A 13,912-nucleotide genomic window follows, 5' to 3' on the forward strand; every position below is an offset into this window, starting at 1 on the left:
CATTTTTCCCACTGTGGCAAATTTTAATGATTTTACTCAACATACACGAAGTTATGAAACAATATGGAAATCTCCATCAGGAATAGGATACAGGTATGTTCATATTTTTTCTACTCCACCAGGTATACCTTTGAATCAGAAAATAAAAATCAACATATCCAACAATGAATAAAGAATTATTTTAAAGCCATTTGTTTCAACACTGACTCAACCTTCTAAAAATTTTAAGTACCCTTCCATCCAGAGAACAAATAATACGGCAACCACACAGAAGAAGACAACACAATTATACAAAAAAAAACTGACTTTTTAATTAAGTGAAATTTTTAAGATTTCTCTTCCCAAATTAATGGTCCATTGATGTTCCATCATATTTCACTTTTACTAACTATTTAAACGAGGTTTAAAAAAATCATCGATGACTGCCTAAAGGAAATTAAATATCAAAAGAGCTAAGCAGAGGCAGTGATAGACTTACCCATTGCTGACAACTGCTGAATGCCCAAACCTATTGAGATCACGATGCAAATTGGGCTTTGGTAGAACATTCCATTCATCACAAGCTAGATAAAAAGAGCACTAATTATATTCATAGCTCTTGGAATACTTAAAAGGAAAATGGCAAATTACTTTGCAATTATCAAAATACTTGTCAAACTTTTATTTGTTTGCTTATTAAAACAACGTAAAATAGAAATAACTGAATTATTTAAACTTTAACAAGGTAGAAGAGCAGATGAAATGAAAGATAAAGTCACTTGTTAAAATGCAAATACCCTTGCAGCGCTATGCAATCTGAAGTGAACAGTGGCATCATAGGGTAGAGAACTATCTATACCGCATGCATCATGTAGTTTGCCATAATCTCAATATCATTATAAACATAACAGAAAATGGTCCTTTCCTTAAGTTGATCATGAAGCAGTATGAGCTTATGGAAGGCTCCCTTTTACTTCAATGTCAGTTTTATAATAAATTTGGTTCAAAAAACATATCATTGACTTTTAACTTTGACTTTGCACAGGACACTAAAAGCATTGATTGAAGTGCATGGTATTTTATTTACAAAAAAAATGTAATTCAATAAACTTTACCATATATATACTAATTGAGATCTGTACCCAAGAATTGATCGATTGAACTACAAAAAGCACAAAGAAATGCACTTTAAATAGGAAAATCAGATGTTAATGTATAGTTTTAGTTAGTGCTTTAAGTCCAACTGGACGTGGAACTCAAAATAACAGGCAGTTCTTTCAATCTTTAGAAATAAATTACAGAAGAGCATTTTTCCAAAAGTATTCAGATTTTAGTTAACATTTATACTTTTCATAGTGTACAGCTAATAAAGGACTTCACCTTCATTTGCCAGCTTGAAAATGGATATACAAATGTATTTCCACAAATTACTGAGGTTAAAATAGAGTACAGATGATCGACTTGCTGTGCGAGTAATAGTTCTTCACTATGTTCCAACTTTTTTTTTTAAATCAAAAAGGTGCATTATTCACTATCGAGAGGAGGCAATACAGTGACTCTCTGTGATCACTCCCAACTTGCGCACAGTGGATTTGATCTTTTGAAGGATCCATACCATCCACTCAGGGATCTCTCAATACAATTTAGCAGTGCAGTAGCTTTCCCCAGCCCTTACATCATCAGACGGCCCCAGTGCTGGCAATTCATGCAATGCCAACATGAGCCAGGGCAGCTGGCCCTCTGAATGACAGAGGACACCTTTATGTCTCATGAGGCACAAGTCATAGCCTCCACATCTCTGCCAAGCTCCAGCACCCAGCCTCCTGCTCCTATGAAATGGCTGTAAAATTCAAGAGCAGAGCCAGCCACTTGTGGTCAGAAAGCTTCTACACAGCGGCTTTTCTCATTTATCAGGTAGGGTCCTGCTAACTGTTTGGAGACTGCTCCCGGGAGTGCAATGAAAGACTACCATACCCCTGACAGATGTCATTAAGCAGCACTCCGCCATGGGTCCACACTGCTGTTCCTGGTCAATTGCTGGGTTCTAAACTTGGAAGCTCCCAGTTCACCATACTGTGGCAATGATCAAAACAAACATTTGGTGAAGAGAAAGCATCCTCACTGGTGTGGAAATCTTGGACCAGATTTAGAATGGGCCCTCTCGAGAATGAAATTAGAAACCACCTTTTCAAATAAAGAGCAATCAAAATTTGCAACATTCTTCCACAAAAGGCAATTAATACAAGTTCAACTGTTAATTCCAACATTGATAGATTTCTGCTACCCAAGTAATTAAGGGATACGAGGCAAATCCAGGAATATAGAGATACAACACCTCAGCCATGACCAAAAAAAATGACAGTAGAAGCTCAGAGGCTAAATAGCACAATCTTATTGTTGTGTTGTTATAAATATCTCTGTCAGATGGCCTGAAGCAGTTCAAGGCAGCAACACACCATCACATTCTCAAAAGCAAACCAGGGATAGGAAGTAACTTCTGGCCTTTCACATATTGTGCAGGAATGGATAAAACAATGGTGATACTCTCAGAAATATTTTTTCTCAGACAAATAACACAATCAAGTTTTAAAATGCCATTTAATTACACACAAAACAGGCCATTATATCTTCCAATTCCTTCATATAAAAATTTATACTACTGATGAAATGCAGTGCAACTTAAATCTGCTTTAAGGAAGCAACATGAAAATTAAATTTAATGTTTTCCAACAATGGAAATTGCAGCACAGAAATTTAATTTTAAGCTATTAATTCCTTTTGCAGAAGAACAGGCAACTGTCAGAATCTAAAATTTATAATTCAGAACATTAGCCGATTACTGAAGCTGTTAAGGTATAAATTGTGGAAACAGGGTCAACATTGAGGGCACTTCAGTATTAAACAGCACATCACAACTTAATGACAGCTACTTGGGAAATACATCATTATAAATGGGATTGAAAAAATTGCTTCTTTTAAGGCAGAAACAAGTAAACTATCACTGAATTTTCTTTGGAAACCCAACTCTTTAGAGGATTTTGTAATATAAATTGAATGTGTGGTACTTCATGTATGCACCAACAACATTAAACAGACATTCTGTGGCTAATAGGGTTGGGTATCACAATTATTGAAATTTTTGCCAAAATGGTCGGGAGGTTGGTTGCAGCTAGAATTAACTCCCGTCTGAGCAAGGACCCAGACCTACTGCAATTTGCCTACCACCACAAGAGGGCTACAGCAGATGCAATCTCACTAGCTCTCCACTCTACTTTGGAGCACCAAGATAACTGTAAGATGTATGTCAGGCTGCTGTTTATTGATTACAGCTCAGCATTCAACACCATCACCCCCCCCAGTACAAATCAACAAGCTTCAAAACCTGGGCTTCTAACTCCTTTTGCAACTGGATCCTCGACATCCTTATCAGGAGACCACAGTCAGTGCAGATCAGTAATAACATCTCCTCCTTGCTGATGACCAACACAGGTGCACCTCAAGGATTCGTGCTAAGCCCACTGCTCTACTCTACACTCCTGACTTTGCCAAAGGACAGCTCAATCGCCAGCTATATATTCGCCGGCGAATTCAGCTTTTTGATAAACTAAGATGGCGACGAGGCGGCGTACAGGAATGAAACAGATCGGCTGGTTGAGTGGTGTTGCAACAACCACCTCACAATCAACATCAGCAAGACCAAGGAATTGATTGTGGACTTCAGGAAGGGGAAGTTGAGAGAACACACACCAGTCCTCATTGAGGAGTCAGTGGTGGAAAGGGTGAGCAGCTTCAAGTTCCTGGGCGTCAACATCTCGGAGGATCTATCCTGGGCCCCACACAATCATGCAATCACAAAGGTGGCAAACCAGCGGCTCTACTTCATTAGGGGTTTGAGATTTGATATGCCACCAAAGACTCTTGCAAGTTTTTATAAATATAGTGTGGGAAGCATTCTAACTGGTTGCATCACAGCCTGGCATGAAGACTTCAAATGCACAGGATTGCAAGAGGCTGCAGCATGTTGTAGACTCAGCCAGCTCCATCACGGGCACAACCCTCCCCACCATCAAGTACATCTTCAAGAGATGGTGCCTCAAGAAGACACCAGCCATCACTAAGGACACCATCTGGGACATGCCCTCTTCACGTTACTACCATCGGGGAGGAGGTACAGGAGCCTGAAGACCTACACTCAGCAATTCAGAAACAGATTCTTCCCTTCCATCAGATTTCTGAATGGTCCATGAACCAAAGGTCTTTATTCCTTTCTTTTTGCACTATTTATTTTTGTAATTTAGAGTAATTTTATGTCTTTGCACTGTACTGCTGCTACAAAACAACAAATTTCACGTCATACAAGTCAGTGATAATAATTCTGATAATAAAGAGTATTAGGTAAGTGGTTTCTCACTATGTATTCTTTATGATAAAAATGCATGCTCAGAGCTTTTCCCCCATCATACATGATGAATGCACAACACTGATGACAGGATCTATACATTCACATTCAATCGACTCTAACAAAAATGCAGTATCACAGGATTACTTCTCTTCGGCAGACACCAACTGATTTTGCTTTAAAAGCCCTGTTTTAAACTTCTTAATGAATTAATACAGTTTTGTCATCATCAAAAACTGGGGAAAAAAGGCCCAAAAGGCTAAAATACTGGATTTACAACACATTCGGAAGCTCTTATACAGAGTTTCTATGCCTGGATAAAATTATGACTAAAGATGGAATTCATCATAATTTTCACTTTCAGGTTTGACAGAAGGTTGTTGACCCATAATATTAACCCTGCTTGTCCCTCCATAGATGCTGCCTGACCCAAGAGTATTCAGCATTTTCTGTTTTTATTATGGACAAATACTATTTGATCAACTTGACTAAATTCTTTGACGAGCCGACAGAGAAGATTGACCAATGGAATGCAGCAGAAGTTAAGGTTACATACAAGAGGCTGCTTAACAATCAAGAGGAGGAAAATGGCTTAAAGACAAATATTGCTTTTCAGACAGGAAAATGATGGATATTATTGTACCCAGAGCACCAGTCATTTTGAAGGATTGACAGTGGTGAGAATTGGTCCATGGATGAATGTATGTGGAGGGCCCCTCATGCTCTGGTGCCAGAGGTGGGAGCTTTCTCCTGTGCTCGTGTCATGCTGGGAGTCAATGGTGACTGGCGTGGCCAGGAGTGAAACAAATGGGACCATGACAGACCTCGTGGACTGGTCGCCTCCTCCCCTATTGGAATGCCAGGTTCACAAAGATCAGAAGACAGAGGAGATGGTGGAATAGATCTGGAAAACTGACCAATGAGCTGGAGTGCAGGACAGCGCTTACAGAGAGGCAGCAGGCCACCCTCTGCAGGCAAGAGCCAAGTTCAGGCTGACAGGCAGCCATGCCAAATTATGGAGCATTGCAATCCTAAATAGACCCTCCCCACATGTATATTGATGACTAGGGCAAGGTGTACAAAGTAAAAGTTATAGGTGCATTGGGTAAGTATGATAACCAATGAGCTGTATACGACACAGGTCAGATGAATGGACAGACAAGTAGCACATAAATTTAACACTGAGTAGTGTGACTCAGTAGTCACAATGTGGAATGCACTGTGTGCAATGGTAGTGGAAACAGAATTGGTGCCTTCAAAAATAAATTGAACATGCAATTGAAAAAAAAATTATTTGGCCGAGTGGATAGAGCAAGAAAATTGGACTGACGGGATTGCACTACTTGGAAACAAATAATCTCCTTCTGGACCTTAACGATCATCAATACCCTGAAAATATTAACCCTTATTGGAGATCAATTTGCAATTTTAATTGCAAATTGTGCCATAATTATTCCTAACTGATCTGGCCCCACAAATTTAGTATCTACTAGTCAAGTTGTCTCAAATTCCTCCAATGATTCAGTGTTTTTAAAATTAAAGAAAAGAAAAATAATTAAGTATAACATTTCAACTTTTAATTTGCCCTGATCATCATTTTTCTCTTTTAAAATGCTTTGTTAAATTAATTTAGGAGACTTTTAATTTCTGATTTGCTTATCAGATTCCTCTACAAATTGGCAACTTAGCCTGTTTAATGACAGAATGAAATTAACAGTGGCAAAGGTAACCCCACTGCTGACAACAAAATTCAGGTCAGTTATCTCAATTAGTTCAGTAATTGCTGCACTGTAATTGTGGTTCAGCCTGGAACCCTCTCCTGATTGCAATCCATAGATATCCAGTAGGAAAATGTGATTGATGGACAGGAATATTCTGCAGATTGATTCACTCGTTGACTTTCAAGAACAATCATTTGGGTAAATGTGAGTGATAACCAATGCTTGTGGATTTTCTTCCTTCAAAATCATATGTACCTATCGGAATCTAGCTCAACAGGATCTGGAGAAAAGTATGTTCACAACTTGAACTCAAGTAATGCACATTGTTTTCTCTCCACCTCTCATAATGGTTCCAAATCATTCTGACATGAAGCTAAAGTGAAACTTGCTGGCACTTAAAACTTTCCCCATTCTCCCAAGAAATATTTTATCACTGTTAGGACTACAAGGAAAGAAATACAATTTAAAGAGGACCCACGCCCCTTTTCTCAGTGCAGAGATGCATCTCCTCTAGGAATGAAAGAAACCCTGGTAAATGTCAATAATTAGCTTCATATATTCCTCTTATTCCACAAGATACCAGAATTATGCAAATTTGGGAATCCATTAAAAATAGACATTGATATTAAACTAAATTATGTTTTGAATATTGTAATTAAACCTACATAATATTTGAAATGTGTTTCAGAATTATTCCACACAGGTGACAGCTTCTGGTTGCCTCATATTAAGTTTAGAGGTCTACTGCAGAAACCAGCAATTCTCAAGCTACTCTGGACCTGACAATAAAAGGTAGGTGACAGCTCTGCCACATTACTGTAGTTTTACACTAAATTCTGATGTAGGGCTTGTCACAACAACACTGGTCCCCATTTTTAAAATTGTATTGACCAGAAAGAAATAATTGCTTATCATAAATTTCACTGAGTGGATTTTCTCTTTTTTTTCCATCTTATGAAACAGCAAAAACTATCGAATGGGAAAAGTATGCAATGGGCATTTTCACAATTCTGCTGGATGTACAATTTCATTGTGTATCAGCATCTCACTGGTGGAATAATTTCAGATGTAGCTATCAGTATCTAGCTCAACAGGTTCTGATGTGAACATACCCTTTTCTCCAGTTTCTCGTGTTAGGATGTCAATCTGCAATTCAAGTATTTGACACTTCTCCAAGACCAAAAGACTGGTAACACAATTCCCAGACAGTGATCAACTCTGCCCACTAAACACTGAAAAGGTAATGCCAACGTTTTACTTTATATCTAGTCTGTTGATCACTATTCAGCTGAAGTGTCCACCACTTTGTTGACGATAGTGTTATCAGCAAGAACGATTTTGGATGACATTTACATGAGGAAGAAAAGCCAAAGTGGGCAGCAAAGCATTTCTCCAAGGAACTTTACGCTGGGTTGTGATGAAATGGCAAGTGCCAAGAAATTCAAATGCTTGCAAGCAATGAAGAACTCGGATATCAACTTCAAAAACTTCAGACACTGCTGAGAAGGAAGCCATCCACAACAAAGACTTCTGAAACGTCAAGTTCGTGCACTGAGAAAATAAACCATCCACACAGCCATTTCCAATTCAGTGATATCCAGCCATGACATCAAGAGTATCACAAGTCAACCATCTGATTTATTCCGAAGCCTATTGCTTATTATGCTTAATAAGGAAGCAGCAAAGGCACATCAATTAGAATCCAGAAAAACTCGGGTATTTCTTCTCCCAAGGCAGTCCCTCAAGGTGGAGGATGGCTTCCTTAGATATCTTTATCTTTATTAGTCACATGTACATCGAAACAAACAGTGAGATACATCTTCTTGCGTAGTGTTCTGAGGGCAGCCTGCAAGTGTCGCCACGCTTCCAGCGCCAACATAGAATTCCCACAACTTCCTAACCTGGATATCTTTGGAATGTGGGAGGAAACTGGAGCACCCAGAGAAAACCCACGCAGACACAGGGAGAATGTACAAACTTACAGACAGTGGCCAGATTTGAACCTGGGTCGCTGGCACTGTAAAGCGTTACGCTAACCGCTACACATTGAAAGTTCTGTGGAATCCAATGTGATGAAGTCCTACATGGGATTGACAAACTTTGCCACAGGAGGGACAGATGCAACAGGGTCAGTTAATTGCTACTTGTATTTGGCTTCCACATACTTCCAGAGAGTACCAACAGGCTTGATGCCTTCTCTGATGGCTCTGTGCCACTTTGAGCAAACTTGGGCTAGGGATTCCCAGGAATTAGGAACTTCGCCTTTTTGATCTTCCAGATGTTTAATGTGATGTCATCCCCTTGAAGGCTTCAATGATCAAACTGACAATGGTTTAGGAGCTTGGCTCCAAGTGTGCATACTGTATACACAAACACCAGTATATTGTAACTAAGTGGCTGAAATTGGTATGATGTTGGTAGTGGAGTGGAGATAAAGATTGGATAGTTTCCTACTTGTCCTGTAGATTAGCTCCAGTCAAATGGGAAGCATGTTGAAACTCCTGCAGCACAGAAGATTGAGATGAGGGTTAGTGCAATGACACAGCCTTGCTCAAGCTCAGTCTGTAATGAGGCTGGATCAGTGCTAAATCATTGCTTTCATATTACCATAGAACACATGAAGGATGGTGATGATTTTTTTTGGGGTCAGACAGTCCTTCATAATCTTTCAATTGACAGATACAAAGGCCAAGTTGTCAATTCCAAATACAGTGGTTGACACTACTCCCTTCAGTTTTGTTGAATTATTCACAAGGTGAAAGTCATGTCCAATGTGCATCAAAGGACAGAATCTGCATAGTTAGCTTGAAAGAGCACTTCAGCCAGTGGGTGGAGAAAGCTGAAGAGAATTCTCATAATGACATACTTTTATGGCTTCTTTTAGTGTCACAGGTCCCATGTCATGCATTTATCTTCCCAAAATGGAGAGAGGTCATGAATTTGCACAAATACTTCATGTTTAAACACTTCAAAGTCCATTATGTGTTTTAGCCTGTTCAACCTTTTGCTGGGCATGGGTGGTAATGAGATTGTTGCAAGTCGCATGCTATGAAATCGAGTCAAGGACTCCTCCACCATAGATCAAGCATTGGTTGAGAAAATCTTTGAAATACTCCTTCAATGAATGTTAATGCCCTCAATGAGCTCCCATCCTTTGACTCAGTGGTGTATATCCTTGGGATTATAGGTTGTAAGTGATCTTGAAGATCGCATACATCATGGTCAACTACTTGATGAACCTCCTACCTTCTTTCTACCCACCAACTGTTCTTTCTGTTGGACTCTGACCATCAGACGACTCTAGATTTGTTTCACACCCCCCCCCCACCCCGAGTTATGACGATGCTTCCAATTACTGAAAGATTAACGATGTATTAGCTCCTGAAATGTTTTTGTTACATTCAAACCAGTGTCTGCTTTCTGGTTAAAAACAGATTTATTTACAGGTGCCAAATGTAGTGGACTTCAGGGAAAACTAAGTAATATAGAGATGAAAAAAAATGCAGGGGAGGAGGGGAGAGCTTAAAGTGGGAGATTTCAATGTTCACGCCATTAGGCTATAAGGTTTCAAGAAAGATGGAAAATGAGGTGCTGTTCCTCCAGTTTGTGCTTGGACTTCTGGCAGTGGAGATGGCCCAGGACTGACATTCTCCCACTTTAAGTATTGATATTGGTTTATTATTATCACTTGTACTGAGGTACAGTGGAAAAACTTGTCTTGCAAACCGATCATACAGGTCAATTCATTACACACACCCCCACCCCCCAAACCATGCCTCTTCTTTTCTTCCCTTTCCTAGCCTCGCTCTCTTTTTTCTACCCCACCCCCCCCATTCCCTGGAGGATCTGCAAATCTGCACTCCCCTCATCCCCCACACCTGCCTATCACTATCTTTTACCTGCAACTACCCATCACCACCCTGTGCCCACCCCACCTCCCCCCTTTTGTCCACCTATCACTGCTCTGCTTTTCCCTCCTATATATTGTCCTTCCCCTTTTCCATTCTCCAGTCCTGACCTGAAATGTTGACCGCCTACTTTTCCCCATGGATGCTGCCTGGCCTGCTGAGTTCCTCTGGCATCTTAGTGTTTTTCATCTAGATATTCCAGCATCTGCAGTCTTTTGTTTGTAATACACAGACTCTATCATTTCCATAAGACCACAAAATACAGGAGCAGAACTAGGCCACCCAGCCCATTGAGTCTGCTCCGCCATTTGATCATGACTTTTTTCAACTCTATTCTCCTGCCTTCTCCCCATAACCCTGAAACCCCCTTAGCTGGGAGTCATTAGTTAGCACTGAGGTATCAACTGAAGAAACTTTTCTTTTTCCATGGTCTTTGAGTCCTTTTAAGAGATATCATCCTGCACAGATGTTTCAAGTGCCATACAATTTAGAGGTCAGGCTGATGCAATTGACAAAACTGAGAAGTAATATTCGATCCAGCAGTGATCATTCCTATCATGGCATGGGTAACACTGATATCTGTACCGCCGCTTGCTTGGATGATATAGTTTAATGGGTGCCAGTACCCATCTTGAAAGCATTGCCATGCGGCCTTGTATATTACTGATGAAACAGGATACTTTCTATGAGAAGATCACATCTTAAGTACTTTGTCAAGAGGAGGGCTCTATCAGTGTGAGCTTTCCCTGCTCGTTCCCAGCCAAATCATATCATTGTGAAAGTTTATCAACACTAGAGCTGGATAGGAGATATTGCCAAAGATCAGTCTGTCTGCTGTTGGAACTTGGGTCAGGGTTTGCTCAGTGCTCGAGTGGAATTCTTCTTTGGCCTCGTACATTTTAACATCAAGTCTAGGCACACGAAAGAATAAACCTTGCATTGCTCACACAACTGTTTCCACATACATGATATCCAGTCATGACAAGGAATATCACAACTCAACTGTCTGATTTATTCTGAAGCTCATTGCTGATTGAGCTTAATGAGGTGGCAGCAAAGCCTCCTGTTCTCTCTGGCTTGTCAACTGGAATCCAGAAAGAAACTGTCAAGGTTTTTATTCAGTTACTTGCTGAAAACTGGAGAAAACCAAGCTTTATTTAAATAAATAGGGAATTGATCAGTTCTCACTGTGGCAATCAAAGACAGATAAAACCAGAGAAAAGTTAGATATTAAATAGTTACTGCAATTATGTAATGTTCATGGAAATAAAAATTCTTATTCCATAGTGTACTCCGTACATTGCTCTATGAGCCTTTAAAAAGACTGAGCAGTGCACAAGTCATGAAAAGACTTGATCCATCAAGTCCTTATCCTGCAGTGTCTGCAGGATGTTCCGTGCTGACCACTGCCTAATGGACTTGTGGTCAAAGGTGTTGGTCTGGAAGAACTTTTACACGAAGTACAGGTAGTGTGGCAACATCCAGCTGACCGGGACGTTGCGCGGCATCGGAGCCAGGCCCATCCTTCGCATCACCAGGGACAGGTAGAACCTCGGCACGTAGTGACACTTGGTGCCCACGTACTTTGGTTCCACATACAGCCAGATGCAACCACAGACGAAGGTGGTCATCAGGATGAGGGCGACACTGGGGACACTTTTGCCCCCCTTGTCCAGGGACTTGTGCATGGTGACCCGTTGGACCCGCTCCACCTTGGATCCCCAGATGAACAGGAAGATGGCACGGGTGATTCCCAAGCCAGAGGAGTGAGGAACAGGCCACACCTGCGCCAAGTATAGCAGCCCTGAGAGCACCTCACACCTGATGACCAAATTCTTCCCAGTTATTGAGAGGGAGCGCCATTCCCACAGTCGCAGTTTCTGCTTCACCCTCTCAATCCGCTCCGCCAATTTTTGTTGCACACCCCGGCCCCCTCTGAACCAGATCCCCAGCACCTTCAGGTAATCAGACCTGACGGTGAAGGGGACGTTGGATCGGTCAGGCCAGTTGCTGAAGAGCATGGCCTTGCTCTTTGCGCGGTTAACTCTGGCCCCTAATGCCAACGCAAACTGGTCGCAGATGCTGGTCAATCTGCGAACTGACCTTGGGTCCAAGTTGAAGACGGCGACGTCATCCATGTACAGGGAGGTTTTCACCTGGGTGCCCCCACTGCCTGGCAACGTCACCCCTCTGATGCTCTCATCCTTCCTGATGGATTCGGCAAAGGGTTACCTGGACAAGTGACATTAGACTCAAATGAAAACTCAGTTTAGAAGGGCAGGCACGGTAGTGTAGCAGTTAGCGAAACGCTTTACAGCACCAGCGACCCGAGTTCAATTCCAACTGCTGTCTGTAAGGAGTCTGTATGTTCTCCCCGTGTCTGCGTAGATTTCCTCCGGGTGCTCCGGTTTCCTCCCACATTCCAAAGACTTATGGGTTAGGAAGTTGTGGGCATGCTATGTTGGCGCTGGAAGCGTGGCAACACTTGCGGCTGCCCCCAGAACACTATGTAAAAAAGATGCATTTCACTGTGTTTTGATTTACATGTGACAAATAAAAGATATCTTGTCTTATAAATTATGACCTAATAGATAATATCAATCTTAATACTAATTGGACATGCAAGGAGATTAGACCCTGAGGGTTTTGAAGTAGGAACAAAGGCAATTCAGCTTCAGTTTTCAGAGAGTAGAAAAATTGGACTGCATTTGACTGAAGTGAAAGCACATAATGATGTATGCACAGGAAGACAAAGTCTCTATTCCTGCCCTGTAATCTTAGTTAGGGAGCGACAGAATTGCATCAGGAATCTTCCAGGGGACTGCTACAACTATTGAAGTCATTTCAGTAATTTTTGTTTTATGTTGAAATAAAGTGCGAAACATATGAAAAATATTCCTGGTGTTACACTTGTATATCAAGGTCTTTGGAAAGCAGAGGTGGTCTTAAGATCAGGCAGCACAGAAGGGATTATTCTGGAGTTATGAAATTATGAATAGCATAGTAGTGTAGCGGTTAGCGTAACGCTTTACAGCGCCAGCAACCCGGGTTCAATTCCTGCCGCTGTCTATAAGGAGTTCATACGTTCTCCGTGTCTGCGTAGGTTTCCTCCAAGTGCTCCGATTTCCTCCCACATTCCAAAGGCGTATGGGTTAGGAAGTTGTGGGAATACTGTGTTGGCACTGGTAGCGTGGCAACACTTGTGGGCTGCCCTCAGAACACTCTACGCAAAAGGTGCATTTCACTGTGTGTTTCAATGTACAAATGACTAATAAAGATACCTTATCTTATAATTATGGAACTAATTAAAATGAGAACCAATCTTCAAGAAATAAAACCTGTTCACAATTTAACTTCGACTGATACTTTAAGGCTATTGTAACAAATGATTGGGTGTGGGACGTTCTGATTCTGTCCCATTGAAACTATGCAGGGGAAGACAATAGATGAATGTTCACATGAATTGGTGGTCATTAAAAACTTCCTTCAGAATAAGACCAGGGCAGGCAATAAGTGGCCACCTTCTGTATTAGCACATTGTTAAAGGCATATCCCTGCCACTTGATGCGCAGTTCAAGACAGGTCGGTTCTGTCACTTTATATTCTAGCTAGTTGAATATTTAGGGAGCCATCCTTAAACACAGTGACAAAAGAGGTATATTTTGGGTGTCTGGACTTTGGGCTCAGCAGTTTTTGGAACAGACCCCAATATTGAATATTCAAAGGGGTTCTGCTAGTTGGGATGTGCTACCATTGTAAACATGTAATTCTCCAACTTTACCTGACTATACTCAAAATGTTAAAGATGAGAGAAGGAAAGGGATCATTGATAAACCGGGTGAAAACAGTGAGAGGGAGCAAATTACTGGCAAATTAAAATTTTCCAAATCTGAGTCAAAACGCAA

The 13,912-nt window shown here is 41.0% G+C and overlaps 1 protein-coding gene across 1 annotated transcript in view; it reads right to left on the minus strand.

The window, feature by feature from the left end:
- The window catches only part of atrnl1b (attractin-like 1b), a 610,807-nt gene that overhangs the window by 476,789 nt on the left and 120,106 nt on the right, over positions 1 to 13,912 (minus strand). The window contains 1 exon segment of the mRNA XM_052026988.1: positions 479 to 563. Coding sequence (XP_051882948.1) covers positions 479 to 563 — 85 coding nt within the window.

This window comes from Pristis pectinata, chromosome 12 (genome assembly GCF_009764475.1).
Source record: "Pristis pectinata isolate sPriPec2 chromosome 12, sPriPec2.1.pri, whole genome shotgun sequence".
Taxonomy (NCBI): Eukaryota; Metazoa; Chordata; class Chondrichthyes; order Rhinopristiformes; family Pristidae; genus Pristis; species Pristis pectinata.